The 17,081-nt window shown below is 40.9% G+C and overlaps 1 protein-coding gene across 7 annotated transcripts in view; it reads right to left on the bottom strand.

Moving 5' to 3' along the window:
• Positions 1-17,081, bottom strand: part of LOC120752454 (protein bicaudal D homolog 1) — a 282,990-nt gene that overhangs the window by 36,532 nt on the left and 229,377 nt on the right. For 5 of the 7 annotated variants that reach the window (XM_040063502.2, XM_040063520.2, XM_040063517.2 and 2 more), the window contains one exon: positions 5,688-5,852. In XM_040063502.2, the coding sequence (XP_039919436.1) occupies positions 5,688-5,852 (165 nt within the window). Of the gene's footprint in view, positions 1-5,687; positions 5,853-9,286; positions 9,322-16,658; positions 16,694-17,081 lie in introns of those variants that run through there. The other 2 variants (XM_040063518.2, XM_058420417.1) reach the window with 2 other exon arrangements.

Raw genomic sequence — 17,081 nt, 5'->3', positions numbered from 1 at the left:
GGTAGGTATTTTTATACTGGATCCACTGGGACATAAATCAAATTCTAGGACATTTTGTGGAAGTGTCACACACTTTTGCAGCTGTTACTGAAAAAACCACAGCTAAGCAGCATTTACATATGGCAAGCAATGAGGAACCTCTTGTCAAACTGGACAATCCCCATATACTGAAAATCCATGTAATGTCTTCAGACAAGAACCACAAATCAAACAGCCAATTCACTTATGCAAAATATTTTATTCCTTACTCTCCATCAGCACGTAGAAGACAAGGTGCTGCTACCCCACCAGCTGCTGCTGTAGCTACTGTGTGGCTCAGAAATAGTGCAGTGGAGAAAGAATAGTCACAAGATCAATGGAAAGTAAAGAATCAGTAATGTAAAAAAAAAAAAAAAATAACAAACAACCCACAACCCTCAAACCTTCCTCTAAGGTCAGCCTTGTAAACAGGGATTAGGGAAAGCAAATTCCTTTAATTCTCTCTTCAATGTACTTCTGTAATGTTTTGTTTTAATCAGATTATTTTTCAGTGTGCGCAGAGCAAGGATCTTAAGAAGAAAAAAGGGGGAAAAAAAAGAGAAAAGACTGGCCTATTGTAGTAACCTGCATAATACAGAGCTCTGTTTGAGTCTATAAATACTCTTGTCTCTGTACTGTAGAATTTTGAGCTCATTAGGAGATATGAACTGCTCATTCTGCCCAAAGAAAACCCTTCCATGTACTGAGGTAGCTGACACTGTACGCCACTAGCCAAAATCAAGATTTATGCTGCATTGCCTAGTTGTGCATTCAACTTTGCATATATACATAAGGAAATGTCAGGTAATGCTATATAAATGGCTGAAAAGGTACAACCACCTTTGCAGACTCCAAAGCATATCAGCAAAGGTAATTTCTCCCTTGTCCTAGAAAGTAAAATGTGCTCAATGGTTAAAAATGCGGCTATGCCTTGACTCAATGAAAATGAAGTTAAAAGTTCCTGTGGTAAGCAACTACAGCTCTCCTGGCTGAGTCATCCATCATCACCCCCCGCATGCTCCATCACCTTCAGGAATATCAAATGAGCACGGCTGAATAGGTGCCAAAGATTTGTACTCCTAAGAGCAATGTGAAATAACCAGTAACCTAAACTCAACAGAAAGAGAGAAAAAATCATCTTCTCTTTGAGATGTGCATTTCCACATTTTTAGTTCACGCCACAAGAAGAATCTTTCAATAGTATATCAAGAGAGAAGAGCAATAATAATCAGATGTGTTTTGCTGTCTCCTTTGTCTTCCACACAGAGATAATCTATTTGACAGTTTTGTTGGTAAAAGAGACATTGTAGCAGGTTTCTTAAAAGACCACCAAGACTGGAGAAGCCTACCTAGGAAGAGCTGTCAGTTTTAGTTCAATTCACCTTGAACTGTACAAGTTTCATCTGCCAGGGAAGCAGGATCTACATCTCAGACCCTTTAAGAGGTCTCACAGCTTTTTTAAGCCCAGACCACTGAAAACTTTTAACCATGGACTTGCATCCTTATCATTTCACAGTAGCACAAGCCAGGCCGTTTTTTGGAGTGGAAATTCACCTCCAACCCAAACCAAAATTCCTCTTCAACCTCAGCAGGAGATTCATAAGTACTCTTAGGCTCTCATTAGAAAAATTTAAATGAGCAACTGATGCACAGTCTTGAACTGACAAGACACTTCACTGCTTTGAAGAAGTGTTGGCATTTCCACATATTTTGCACCCTACAATAAAACTGCCTGGTACAGACAGCGGTTTCAGTGCCCAGTATTTAGCAATTGAGCATCATAAAAAAAAATTGATGCAAGAGGTTATAGAAGAAACTAGAGAAAAAAGAAAAGTCAATTTCTACATGAATTCTGCTATTGCAAGGTTCAGATCACTACCCAAATATTTGTAGGTAAGGGCAAATTTCAAATTATTTCATAATTTGCTTCCTCTCTTCTGGATTGCATTTTTATTGGAATTTGGTAGCATATTTTGCTATTTCCACTGACTGTCTCCAGTCAGGATTAGTCCACTTTATTAGGAAATGCACTGCATTGGTGCAAAGGCAAAGCAGCACATCCCACAGATGGTGCAGACACACAGACTGCGACTGCTTTGCTACTACACAGCCCCGATTCCTCTGCTCAGCTCCCTCATCGGCTTTCAGCCAATTTCAGGCTTTGTTCCAAATTTGTTCCGAAGATTTTCCTGAATCAAACTCTGCTCCAGACAGAAACCTGACACATGAATTGCTAAACTGTTAACGGAAGGAATTATTGGGGAACAAAAATTGAGGGAAGGAACAAAATATTGGGGAACAAAAAATCCTGCTTTTACTAACAGTGTATCAGACAGGGTTTTTTCTCCTCAAAATGCCAGGGGGGAAAAATTAAAAGAAAGAATTTTATATTGGGTTGCGTGCAGAAATTTATTCACTTGACCTAGCTACCCTGAGTGAACTGTTTCCAAATACTTAAACTACTTCTGAGACACCAAGTACAGACAAAAGTACAGGGTTCACTTGAAGTGCAAGATTTTGAACATTTTTCCTCAATATTAAAGCTCTATTTCCCTTAATAAAGCAAAATTTACTGAAAATGGCTGTACCATACTTGCAACACAACCTCAAGGTCATGTTTATATCTCTCATTCTAATTATTTTTGTAGGTTAGATGAAGGTCATTTTGCAGTTAGTTCCTCCACAACCGAGTACACTGGCATTACTATTCAGGTCTGTCATCTTGTTTCCTTGCACTATGAAAGGCTACTTAGTATTTGCATGACGAGAACGATCATATGGAAAAATGTTTCCTGCTGCTACAAACCATAAACCTTTCTGTACCTCCACATGAAAGCTCTTTTTAAAAATACTGGCCACTTTTAAACCAATAAACCAGGGTAGCCTAGTTTGCTTAGAATATTTAGACTCCCAGATGCCTCTCTCATTAATTCTGGTTTCTTTTGCTTCAATTCATAAAAAGCCAAACAAAAGATAAACTGTAAAACTTCCATCTGATGCACATATTTAACATTAATAAATGGAGACCAACCCAGGAACAAAGGAGACACAAAATACTATTTGCAACAGTATTATTGAATTTCATCTACACAGCTGCATTTCTTAGACTACAACACTCTTCCTGGCTGTGGCACATTTTGGAGTACACAATATTGACAAACAAAAGGAAACATGGCTAGGAAAGAGCAACAGCAGCTGTGTAACTTGAATGAATGGGGTCCAATAATACACAACTCCTAATTTATCTAATAGCTAAAATTTTATAGTAAGCATGTTGGTTTTGTTTTTGAAAGGCTTAAAATCTTTTTATTGACAGCACATTTCTATTTATCCATTAACGACTTCCAAAATATTTTTCTTAGGAGGAACACATGTTCTCTTTGTTGTAGAAAATTTATTCCAGGGACCTAGAAAATGGTACAGAAAGGCTCCTCAGATAAGTAACGTTTACATATGACTGGCAAAACCATCTTAGTTTAGTTAACAATACTGGCAAATGTTCTGTAAAAACAAACTATGCAAACCAAAAAATACATCTTTATTTTGCTCTCATTCTCCTGAAGTAAACAGAACTTTCTTGACACCTCAAAAACTTCTTCCTGCTCTTAACTCTAAGATGAACTTAGGACTGATGCAAAATTTTTCATGGTGTATTTTCCCACTGAGTGACACAGATAGTTTTGACTCCACTACATGATGACTCTGTGTGGATCTAGTTTCTGTACTTGATTTAGATGTGCTCTAGTGCTGGGTTTGTGCGACCAGGTTTGGGTAGCTGGGGGGACTACAGGAGTGGCTTCTGTGAGAAACTGCCAGAAGCTTCCTCCATGTTCAACAGAGCCAATACCAGCCGGCTCCAGGATGGACCCACCGCTGGCCAAGGCTGAGCCGATCAGAGAAGGGAGTAACATCCCTGTGATAATACACTTGAGAGGGGAACAAAAAGCTATTGTACAGACATGGTTGTGCTCAGAGCAGAGAGCAGTGACAATAGGTGAGAGGAACAACTGTGCACACCCCAAGGCCAGTGCAGAAGTGGGGACAGGAGGTGCTCCAGGTCCTGGAGCTGGGATTCTCCCACAGCCCGTGGTGTAGCCCATGGTGAGGCAGCTGGGCCCCGGCAGCCCATGGAGGTCCCTGGGGATGCAAAGATCCACCTGCAGCCCCTGGAGGAGACCCGTGGTGGACCGTGTGGATGCCTGAGAGGAGGCTGTGACCCCATGGGAAGCCCACACTGGAGCAGGCTCCAGGCAGGGACCTGCAGACCCGGAGAGAGAGAAACCCTGGAGCAGGTTTGCTGTCTGGGCTTGTGGCCCTGTGGGGGACCCATGCTTGGAGCAGGCTGTGCCTGAAGGATTGCACCCTCCACTCATGCTGGAGCAGCTCATGGAGAGCTGTAGCACACAGAAGGACACATGCAGGAGAAGCTCATGGAGAACTGTCACCCATGGGAGGCACTCCACTCAAGTGGAGCAGGGGAAGGGCTCCTCGGCCTGAGCAGTGGCAGAAACAACCTGTGTTGGACTGACCATAACCCCCATTCCCATCTCCCTCTGCCAGTGGGGAAAGGACACAGAGCCTGGGAATGAGGTTGGGGTGGGGGGAAGATGTTTTTAAGATTATTTTACTTGCCATTATCCTGTTCTGATTTTGGACAGTAATAAATTCAACACTCACCCCATGACAGTAATCAGTTTGTGATCTCCCACTGACCTTATCTCAGCTCAGGAGCCTTTTGTTATATTTTCTCTTCCCTGTCCATTTGAAGAGGGGAGTGATAGAGCAGCTTTGGTGAGTACCTGGCACTCAGCCAGGGTCAGCCCTCCACATCTAGTTTTCTGTAAGTAATTCTCATTTCTGTATCAGCACCATGTTTCAGGATCCAATGCACTGAGCAGCATTGTGATATATGTCTTCTAAACTCACTCTTTTTTAAAAACTTTTAAAATTATCAAAGTTCTTATCGCATGTCACCTCTAAAAGATATCAGTCCAGATTTGATTTTGAATTCAGGATTTCTGGAATGTAGTGACTCTTTGCTGTGATCAGCTACAGCAGAATCAACATTACTGAGAAGACCATGTAAAAAGATGCTTTGACTCAATACATAGAGTGATTTTGTATGTGTATAAATTATACATATTTGTACATATAAACATATAAAGTGTGTATACATGTATATATAGGTGTATACATATATACAAGTTGATCTATCTAGCTTTTAAAAGTGAAAATATTATTTATGGGCAGAGACGGAAAGAAGGGAAATCTAATTCTAGTCTGCGTACATTACTGTCAGCTTGTCAGCTTTTGGTGCACAAACATGAAGTTCCCATCTTTCCACATACTCCTGCAGGAAGGCTCCTCTCAATCTCTGCTAGAACTCCAAAGACCCTGAATATCTTCCCACCACCCCTGCCTTGAAGCCAGACTGTCAAACACTCCAGTTTAAAAGTAGTGTCCAAACCTCCCAGCTCAAATACAGTAACACTTTTGAAAAATAAGCCAGAAATTACAGAATCATAAGGCATTTACAGAACATTTGTATTTCAGTAGAAAGCTTATGCCCCATGGTTTTCTCTTTCAAGTACAGTTCTCTCGAGGTGCTCTGTTGCTCTCAGAAGTCTGAGAGAACAACTTCCCTAACAAAAATATTTGAGAGTACTTACCTTGTGGCTTTGGCCTTGAAGCTGAACGTGGGGACTCTCTGAGTGGCACACTTCCATTTATTCCCTGAGCCGCTTCATTGCGTGCATTCTGCTCCACAAGCCTGGTTGTGGCACTGGCTGCACAAGCTCTAGACAGTATTAAGGGCTTTGGACAGATGCTGCTGCCTAAAAAATAAATACATACAAAATTAAGAAACAGGATTGATTATAGGGTAGAATGACTACAAGAATATTTGTTAGAGTGCTAACAATTCTCTACAGAGAATATCAAAATATTTAACAGTGTCTCATCCTAAGAACACTCTTTGCCTTTCACTGAAATTTGTTATGTTGTTTAAACCTTGAAGAGTTGGATATTAAGAATATTCTTCCACCACAACTAGCCTAAGCTCTTCTATAGGAACATGACAACATCCAGCAGACTTTTTTCCTGTTTGAATAGTTGCTTTTTCAACAGAACTGTAAAAAAGCAGCATTTTTGTTCAGCTATTCTATTTCTGTATTCAAAGTGTGTCCAAAATGCTATATATTCTGAAAATTTATTTTGTTACTGATGGAAGGATCCAAAAGTCAGCTAAATTAATTGTGCCTTTTTTTGGTAGGACAGGGCCCTATTTTAAGTATTTTTTAAAAAGAGCACAGCACAAAGCCAGATGACTCTTAGCAGAATGGAATTTATTCTCATTTATAGAATGGAATTTATTCTCATTTATAAAGTAAATATGCTGTTATATTTTCTTCCACATTTCTTATAAATAAAGTAAAACATATTTAAACAATGGAAACTGTAATAAAAGGACCTCCTAGAATGTGATTACGGAAGACAAAACCATGCACTCTAGTTTTGGGGCTTAAAAACAGTTGGTTCTCTAAACACAATCAAAAACTTGAAAGAATAATCTGAAGGACTTTGAGATGTCACTTAGGTGACATCTCATTCATTTACCTCTGAATCAAAAAAAAAAAAAAAAAAAAAAAAAATCCACAACATTTTTGTGGGAGGAACAAGGAAAAGGAGGAAAGCTCATTTGTCATTTATTGCGGTGTTGTCATAATTACTTAATTTTTTAAAAAAATACTAGAGTAGAGTTTCTGCACCTCTGTTTACTGTTGTTCGCCATCCTTTCCACTTGCTTGCCTCTGCTGGGTTTTTCTTTGCATATTTCCATAAAAAACAAACCCAAAACCCACTCAACCGTTTCATAAGGTGTTCTTCCTATATCTTCTGAACAACAACTGCAGAGTTTGGACCCTCTGATCTGATCCAGCTCCCTCTCCCACTGCAAAATCCACCCACCCCTAGCTACAGCCAAGCCTGCTCTTAGAACCGCCAATGGAAAGGGATGCTTCAACAATTGTTCTATGCTGCTTAATGATTCTTCAGCATTTTCTGGATTCCAACAATACTTTCAAGTATTTATTCTTTATTTCCCGGAAGCCTATTTTTCCTGTGAGGTAGCCTTACACCCAGAGGCTGCCTCTACCAACATGAACTCCTGCAGAGGTCCATGGTGAGATCGACAATCCATGCTACCAAAGCCCCAGTACTGGGCTGACAACACATGCACAACACCCACAGCCGCAGCACAGCATCTTTCCCTCTTCTGGTTCATCCAAGTAGCAAGGGATCTCCCAAGATCATAGAGGTGGCTGTTCCATAGTGATGAGGATAATCTAACAAGGCCCCCAACCTACAGAAGCGTCTCAGATGCCTGCACTCTCTGGCAGAGATCCCTTGACTCTGTTTCCTTTGATATCACTCCCATCCACAAAAAGTCATGTTGTACTACAGCAGTGAGAGCTCTGTCCCATATCATTCCTCAAAGCCTAACAAGGTACTTTAAATGCCGTATCTGTCTCTCCTGTGGGGGTGGGAGTACTGAAAACTCTCAGAAAGACCAAGGTGGTGGTACAGAGGGTTGTACCAGCAAGTTTTCCTTGCCTCCACCAAAGAGCTGACAGGCTAGATTTCCCTTTCCTATAGAAACCCATGTGTAGCACTTTGCATTCTAATTGGGCAATCCTAAATTCAGAAACAAATTTAAGAAGAGTAACTCCTGTGAGATCAGTGGGTTGCACAAATTGGGTAGGCAATTGCACACAATCTATAAATCTATATTGAGATTACTTACAAGTTTGTAATGAGGGTCAAAGTGTGAAGCCTTAGACCTTTCTGAAAACTAATTAGCTTGTCAGCCAACATGCTGCAAAATCCACAGCTCCCAGAGTGCAGCTCAGTAAGGGGTGTTGCTGTGTCAACTGTTCAGGCCAAGGCTAAAAATCTCCATTGAAATAGTACCTTATTTATTAACAAGATTTCCTAAGAAAATGAGGTTCTGCCGTGGTCAGAATAGGAACTTATTTTGCACACACAGCTTTATCGAGGCACTGACGCCTGTTGAAGGTTATCGCTCACAATCACACAACGCCAAGCCAAATGCAGAGCTGCTGCTGAGAATAGAGCTGCTCTGTGGTCAGCCACGGTCCCTCCTCCTTGTCACATTCTGCTCCGGCTTCTGCTTCTGGCCAATCCTTCCTCTGGGCCAGCACCAGCCCTTGTTGCACTGCACCGAGAGATGAGCAGCACAAACATGGCAGGTGGAAGCTGGAGTGCATTTTGGATTGGTTTGACCTCACAGCCACCCCATTGCCGCTGCTTGCACAAGGGAACAGCTGGGAATTGCTGGAAGGGGACAGGACACTCCTCTCAGCAGCAGCAGCCCTTCCTTAGACCTGCCTGATGAGATCATTTCAGCACAACCCCAGTTCCTCAAGCAGCTGTTCAGGCATTCACTCTGCTTGGTTTACACATGTACACACACAGCCTTAATACAAAGTGCAGCAAAACCAGCAACAGCTGAAAACAAATTTTTAATGCAAAAATATTAGATGGCCTTACAAATAAATTTTGTTGTCAGCATCTCATGGTCCCCTCTAGACTGGCAATTATTAGTTGCGTTCAGTGGGCAAAAGCCCTTTTATAAAGCTTGTCCACTGTAATTCAGAACAATAACACAAGCAACAGGAAAGAGGGCTTCTCTAGAATGAGATTTTTGCCACCACTTACAGGAAACAAAAGCTCCAAGAGGTGTTCTGATTCAAGATGTGCTCTGGCTTCACACCAACAACTCAGCACATGGGGGTGTGGGGAAACAGAGCAACTCCAAATTTGTCATTGTTGTACAGGCCGTGAAACAAATTCTCCTTCCTCTTTGGGAGCCATATTTGCTCAAGATGGACATGCTGCAGACATTTAACCTACATTTCAAGCTAGTGATTTTGTTAATCGTGTCACATCCTCAAGCCATGTAAAGCTGGAATGGAAGGTAACAAATCTAGCCACTGCATATTTCTGTACAAAACTGAGTAGTCAAATTTTCTGGGCAAAAAACATCCTTTAACTTCCATGGAAATCTGAGCCCTAGTTTCTAGGCAATGAACAATACCACCTTCCAGGTGATGCAGAGAATAAAATTGTGGCAGACACAAACTCGTGGTGAAAGTTCCGGTATTTAGTGTAATATAATAAGTGTATTGTAATATAATAATACATTTTGTTATAACAAAAGCCCAAAACATGCAATATTCAGCCCAAATACTTGCTCCACATTCAGCAGCATGCATTTCAGTAGGGCTGCTCAATTCTCTAGGTTTAAGTAAGCAGTAACACACTCAGCCTTTTCAAAATACTGTTGTTGCCCTGTAGATACAACAAAAAAATCCCATCAGATATGCAAAAATGCAGACATGCTGCAAAAACCTGCACCTTTTACTGTGCTGAAGTAGAACTCCATCATGATTATTTCTGACCTGGTTAGAGAAACACCTGTACACTTCTGCTACTCTTATCAAATATAAAAACTGAGAAATTTTACCTGAAGTCAGAAAAACCTTACACAACAAAATACTACCAGGCACTTATTGTGTTGACTGGTACAGGGTTAATACCCCCCTCTTATAATCAGGAATAATTAAATACACTGAAGAGAAGAGAAAGGTGAGGAAAGATTTAAGAAACGTAAGGGAGAAAGAGGTAATAATAACTAATAGAAAAGAGAAATGAAAACCAGGGCAAATTTGATAAGCGCTTAATTACTTTGCTTATCATCTGCAAGGAAATGAGAAGCTAGAATGACTGCAAACACGCTTGCATCTGCAAGTATGTTTGAAGCCAGGTGATGCATTATTTAATTTTTCAGGGCATTTTAATTAGAAATAACTTGGATCCATGAACATTTAAACAATCAGCCAGCTTGAAATGCCAGTAAGATTTAAAAATGGCTTATTTGTATTAACAAAGATTACACTAATGTCTTAGTATTTGATAGGTCCTCCATCAGCAGTTCCATAAGCCAATCTCAACACTATTCCCTCTTCTGTTGCATTTATTTTCATTCGCACTTATAAGCATGAAGTGATTTCTACTGCTGCAGCACTGTCTCATTTTTACTGCCACTGTGGTCCCACCCTTGTTCATGCATTCTGAATGAAAGAAATGCAGTGTTTCTGGATGTGAACAAAATCTTTGAGGAAAACATCAGCCTCTTGTGACAAGAGGCAAAATTAAAGGATCAAAATTACTTCTCTTAAATTATATGGTTATGCATGCCCCATGTGTTAAGTCCCAAGAGCACCTACCCCAGTGGCTGTGGTCTTGCTGTTCTACTGCTGGATGTGACATCAGTGCAAAACTTCACACTTCCTACCCAGCCCTGTTCAGAAGTGGGGGTTCAGCAAATAAACCCTGCCGAGGCACTGCCTCTGGCACAGCAGCCAAACCAGACACTCTCCTGAGCAGCTCAGAGGAGTGCCAAGTAACACTGACACTGCCAGAGACTGCTCCAACCCATCCACTTACTCACCAAACACGGCAGGAACTGTGGCAAGGACAGAGCAAGAGTGAGCAGCAGCTTCCTGATCACAAAGAAGAAAGCAGAAAGCGGCTTCTCAGTTACAACACCACACGTTGAGGCCTGAGCCAGACATCCAGTACATGAGGTCATAGACTTTGCACTCAGTTGTGTCCAAACCTGCCCTGAAACCTGCCTCAAGTAACCTGGTACCTCCCCTTCACAGATTTATCCTTTCTGTGAGGGGAATTGACATGCTCCTAAGAGGCTTATACTGCTGAAACATATCCAATGTCAGTAACTGGGCTAAGCAAATTATCTGAGAATTAGGGGTGTGAAGGAAGAGGGTAGGAAGTCTGGAAGTTAACATTTCTCTCATTAAAAAAAAAATAAAATCTTCCTTCCTACAATTTCTATTAAAAGCTGTCATTCCAAGTTAATGACACAGTTGTGCTTTGATACATCCTCGTCTCTCCCACTGCAGTGGTGATAGAATTGTGAATGTTTTCAGCTGCAGAATAGTGCAGAAACTCCATGCTGATATTCTGTTTTGTGCAGATGAGTTTAAAAGTTTAACATCAGGCCAGCCTTTACTGTGGTGAGTCACTGCTAAAATACTGTAAATAGCTGATAACAAAACACTGCAAAAAGAGAAAAAAAGAATAGCTTTGCTGAAGTCAGGAGGGCTGTCTCACCAAATAAATTCATTTTCTTTCTGTAAAAAGGTGCTGGCCAGAAAAATAAATAGCAAATAACAGACAGTTTAGAATTGTCTTTGAAAAATGGAATCTTGGCAAAGTATAGGGGACAGATCAGGTTCTATTAAAGGATTAATTCAGTTATGTATGCTGACAAAATGCAAAAATGTAGGGTTTTTTTCCTGCGGAGCTATTCCCCAGATACAGGCAAAAATATTCTAAGTTCGACAGAAGAAGGTAAACCATTTTCTGGGAGTAAAAAATATGTAAACCACATAAAACTATTATTTTTCACTGCATACAAACATTAATAGAACTACAAAAACAATACTGCCTGCCTTTCATAGCATTTTCTGCATATAGTAAATAAATCTTCAAGTGAATATGGTAGATATAGATTGCAAAAAGTATATAAATACTGCACTTTTAGTTCAATGACCACTGTGAATGCACTCACAACATGGGATGGTGAAGTTAAACAGGAAACATTACTGAATTTCAAACTGTCAGGCCAAACACTTGCTACATGATACTTGCCAAGAACAGAAAATATTTAACTTCTTGGTAGATATGGTACCTTTCTTAGTAACAGAGAGCAAAGGTTTCCAGACTGTGGTATGCACAACAGTGTGTGAACCACTAGCAACAAACAGAGCAGCAATACAGAAGGAATACTGAAAGAAACTTCAGCAAGTTTAACTGTGCACAATACCCAAATTATTCTAAGAGAAGAAACAACTTTTGAAATAGTTTCATTTTTAATAAACTGAGGCGGGTTATGCAGAACATCAGTGACAGAACCCAATACCAAATGTTCCCATATTTCCTTGGTCTAAGATGAGACATTGCTGCATTGGTTTGATTAGCAGGTATTTAGGAGACTTGAGCATTCCATGCTTCTTTTGCCATGTTTTGCCAAGCACTACAGTTGTTTTGGTTGGAAGAAATCATGCATCTTTCTGATGCATGACTTTCATTTCTAGACTGAAATGGAGCTTTTAGTAATTTCTACTAAAAAGACAAGAGTTGTTATGGATGCCACCACTTTTAAGTAGTACACGTATTTAAGGCAACAAATTCAAGATCATGAAGTCCAAGCTTTAACAGGAAGCACCAAAATATTAACTAAATAAGATTTATCAGTAACCCCCTGATGTCAGTCTCAGCATACAGTGAATCACACGAAGCAGGGAACTGCGTGGTGAATTCCACAGTCACTACAAATGTCCTGCCAATGCTGGCTACAGGAGGCAGACTCAGTGTGCTTCACTCTGTTGTCCTGTCTGGCTGTGATCTTTGTTCTTTTGGCTCTGATAGTTGTTTCCTTGCAGGCAAACCTGCGCCTCTGCGGTGACTTATTAAAATGAGTCAACAACTAAAGGGATTATCATTCAACATCTCTTTCAATTTCAGATTCGCAGAATAATATGACATGCACTGCTGATGCTGTTCCAATACAACAAAAAGCATTGTACAGAACTTCAAATGATTGTAGTTTGAAAGTAGAAGATTACGACTGAGGTCCTCTGCCAAACCACACTATTTCTTCACTAAGGCTTTTATTACTCACCTACTCTCGTACACACTGCAATGATGGGTTTGCTGATGGTGGAATAGTTCATCAGCTATTTAATTTATAATGGAGATTTCTTAAATACACAGAGAAAATAAATGTTCAAAGCACATCTCCAGAAAGACAAGACTGAAGGGAGAGCTCTGAGTGCAAGTTCAGTTTACAGGAATAAAATACTCCTCTTCCACAACTTAGTTACAATATGTGCCATCGAAGCCTTGTTTTCACTTTAGTCTTTAGGCTTTGTGCTTGATAATACATGTTCAGAGATAAAATATGCAATATTATTCCTTTACTTGTAGAGACTTTTCGTGGCTTGTGTTTCATGAAATGTCAAAAGCTTTCAGCAGATTCAGACAATATTTTTTCTTTGCTTTTATTACAACTACAAGACTTACAATGAGTACAGTTCCTGACCCTAGAGCCGTGTACCATGAACTTGATGTCGCTAAGAATTACAGGATCCAAAACAAGAAACACCAAGAAAGAAAATGGGTACAATGAGAACCATCAGCTCTGTCACTCCAGGAATAGGCAGGGCAAGTTGACCCTGGAGCCCAAGTCACCTGTCCTGCTGTTACTGTCTCATTTCTGCACCAGGTAACTTCAGGTAATTCCTCCCTCCTTGTCAGCACGGCCTTTTGCCAGTGCCATAACTCATGATGGCAACTTTCAGCTCGAGAGCTGCTTCTCACATGACTGCATTTCACAAAGTGGTAGCAGTGCCCTGACTACATCTGTCAACCTCTTCCCCCCTGTGGTAATGGGAGCACTGGGGAGTTCTGTACCTGGGGACCCTTCCTCCCCTCCCTATCCCATGCTGTCTTTACAGCTTCCTTCATGTTTGATGAAGGAAGGGCTTGAACTAGTTTTGTGTGGCTTTCTTGTGTTCCTACTGCATTAATAGTAATTTTGATTACGAACCCTACCACAAGAAAATATTGACAGGATACACCTCCTCCGCATTTTCCCAAAGTTATTTTTTCATTTTAGTTTTCCCTGCAGAGCTGCATGAAGTGAGCAATGTCCCGCCAACTATTATTTTATGCAACAATGATAATTTTCACTAAGTTTTTAATTGTCACCAACATGTTCTGCACAGATGAAAATCATCATTTACTAAGTGCCCCAAGCTCCTATTTACTAAACAAGACATCCCATTTGTAAAAACAGATTTACTGATCTAAAAAGTATCACTTGTCTGGGCAAGGGTTGATGCACTGAGACTGGTGTTTCTTTCACTTTATTTGTCGCATTTTAAGATTACTTATTTTCTTCTTTTATCATATATCAGATAAACAGCATGACACCATGTTGGGCAGCCCAATTTAACTTCATATTAAGGAAAGCACCTGCAACACTGAGGTCAACTGAAGGAAAAATGCAGCTGACTATTCTCATACAAATCACTGGAAAAATTCAAGAGGATTCATTCACATATACTTACCAGGGAAGTGCAGGGATTACTCAGACAATGACAGAAAGACCTCCCCTTGTATAATTCATAAGCCATTATAAAATGACACTGTGCTTAGAGAAATTTGAGCTAACTACAAATTTTATCATTTTGCTCAGTATTCATTGCTGCTGAACTTCTCTAACAAGTCACTGACACTTCGTCTTGTTCTCTGCCCAGTTATCTCTGCAGTTATTTCATCTCAACTCAGAGCTGTTTTGGAAACTATCCATATGCTTTGACACATGAAATCAGCTATTTCTGTAGATAAAAGGACTAAAAGAAAGCATTTTTAGAAACAGGATGCTAAACAACCCAAAGCAAAAAGCCCCCACATACCCAAAGGGGAAAAAAATAAAGTATCTAATTACAGAAGTTTGAAACTGTAGCTGATTTATTATTTCAGAAGATCTGAGCAGAAGTTGTAAAATACATGCACACTCAAGTAATTTAAAGAAATAAATGGGTAATATAGTATATCCAAAATGCAGAACAGCCAAAGATCCAGAAAGAAGTCAATTACTCAATACAAGTCAATAAAATTATCACTGATAGATGGAAACTGTTCCCCTGATCCAGCTGCTGAGGCAGTCCATGTGTCCTGCCAGCATCTGACAACCCAGAGCTCATCCAGCAGCCAGCTGTCACGAACACAAGTTGTTCCACCCACTCCCCTCCCTCCTCCTGGCTGCCCGCTCGCACCACTTTCTGTGCGCCAGTGTTGGCACCCATCTAGCCTTAGGATGTGGTATGGGAAAGTTAAGCCATCAGAAATGTAACCCCACCAAAAAAATAAAGCAGCCAGTTCCATGCATTCATTCACCTTAGATGCACCGGAGCCTGGGCAAAGATGAAAATTTACTGATAGGGAAAGGAAGACAAGATTCACTTTCCAGAAGCAAGTAGCCACTAGGTAATGCTGATTTTATTGAATCATATCTCAGTGGGGTTGGAGAAAACAGTAGGGACAGAAAGGGGAAAAAAAATAATAAAACCAAACATTATCTAAAAACGGATGGGCCTGAAACATGCCTTAATTACAGAACAGGCAGCAGGGTATTAACCGCACAATAGCTTTACAACAGGCTACCAGGCGCTGCTTCCTGTTACACGAAAGGTCATGAGTGAATGTAAACTCATGAACTTTATGATAAAGAGGAAGGCGGGGATGCAGAGGAGCCCTCCCGCCCCTCGGGAGCGGCCCCAGCTGTGCGGCCCCATGGCAGCTCCATGGTCGCTGCCCCTTCCCCAGGCACTGCAGCCTCCCTGCCGGGCCATCGGCCACCATCGGCCACCAAACACCGCGCCACGGGCTGCTCCCTGGGAGCGCTCGCTGCACCCAACCAGAAACATAAAGAACCCGAAGCTGGACACTGCACAAGAATTCAAGTGCTTCCTGCTTTTGACCTGGTTGAGGGAAAAAAAGTGAAGAATAGCCACAAAAAGCCTCGTTTAAGTGCATTTAAAGCCTTCCTGTGAAATCATTCAGGAAAGACGTTCCTTGTCCAGACTCTTTAAAGCCTACCACAACTGTGCCAGCTTTTACATCGCCTCTTTTCCGTAAGGAACAAGAAACCAATCACCATTTCACATTAACCCGCTGGTTCATAATCATCCTTATGTAAGGAAGCCAAATACAAGTTGCCTGAAATCCAAATGGGGAAAAAAATCCCTTAGCCTTAATTGCCAGAGATGACCGCTCTTTGTGCTGTCCACAGTATTCTCTCCAGGTTAACAGACTTGCACATAAATGCATTTGCCTCCTGAACATTATACATTATACAGATTGAATCAGCTTTACATTTCATGCTCTGAACAGGCTGAGAGATTAAAATTCAAAAGTACCCTATTGTTTAGTTCTCTCTCATCTCTTTTCTAGAACCTCCATTTAAAAGCTACTGTTTTGTTGTTGTTGTTGTTGTTTTTTAAAAAGAAAAACAGCAACTGTATGATGAATTTTGAATGTCATTTCTTAAAACTTATCAAGCTGAACAATTCAAATATCTTGTTTCTATGCAAACTTGAAAATTTATCATACTGTTCCAAAAAGCTTAATATTGCTATGAATATTTATCATTCGGTGTGCAAATGGATAGGAAATGCTACCAAAAAAAAGTAATGTAATGTAAAAATACATTAAACCCAACTAGACTTCAAGAAGAGAAATAATTTTGAAATGGCTAAAATTTTGTCCAACACACCTCAAGGATGTGCAACCTTTCACTTCACAAACATTTCAAAATGCAAATGTTTGAAGGCCCCAGGACAGACCAAAATAAGGCTGTTCCCACCCATACTGGAGCTACCCCAGAGTGAGACAGCCCCCACCAAGATGAGAAGTTCCATCCTTTCCATCCCTGCACATCCCTGTAATTCCCACTGCTCGCTTCTTACCAGCTCTAGGGCTCTGGTTTCTCTCCAGGTCAGTGTAACCCCACACAGCTCCCAGGTGAGCAGACACGGGTTCTGCCACCAGGGTTTTGTACGGCGGGAGCGAGCAGGACTGGCTGGTGGATGAGCCCCAGGGAGGGACCTGGCAGCCTCCTGGCAGTAACTGCCCACTGGATCGCTGGAGCTGCTCGCAAAACCGCAGCCCAACGGAACGCTGCTGACTCCCATGTAATATTCAGTGTTCTCCTTACAGCCTCAGCCCTCGGCATCAGAAGAAGGAGCATTGTAACAGTCACTAAAAAAAGAGGATGGCTTGCATGGTGGGGAAAAATGTTTTCCAAAACAGAGAGTAAATAAAGTCTACAAAATTATTCATAAAAATAACATTTGTTTGAGGTTAAGCATTCAATTTCTTTTCTAATACAA

Source organism: Hirundo rustica, chromosome 4 (genome assembly GCF_015227805.2).
Source record: "Hirundo rustica isolate bHirRus1 chromosome 4, bHirRus1.pri.v3, whole genome shotgun sequence".
Classification (NCBI taxonomy): Eukaryota; Metazoa; Chordata; class Aves; order Passeriformes; family Hirundinidae; genus Hirundo; species Hirundo rustica.
This window is presented reverse-complemented; position numbering and strand designations above follow the sequence as displayed.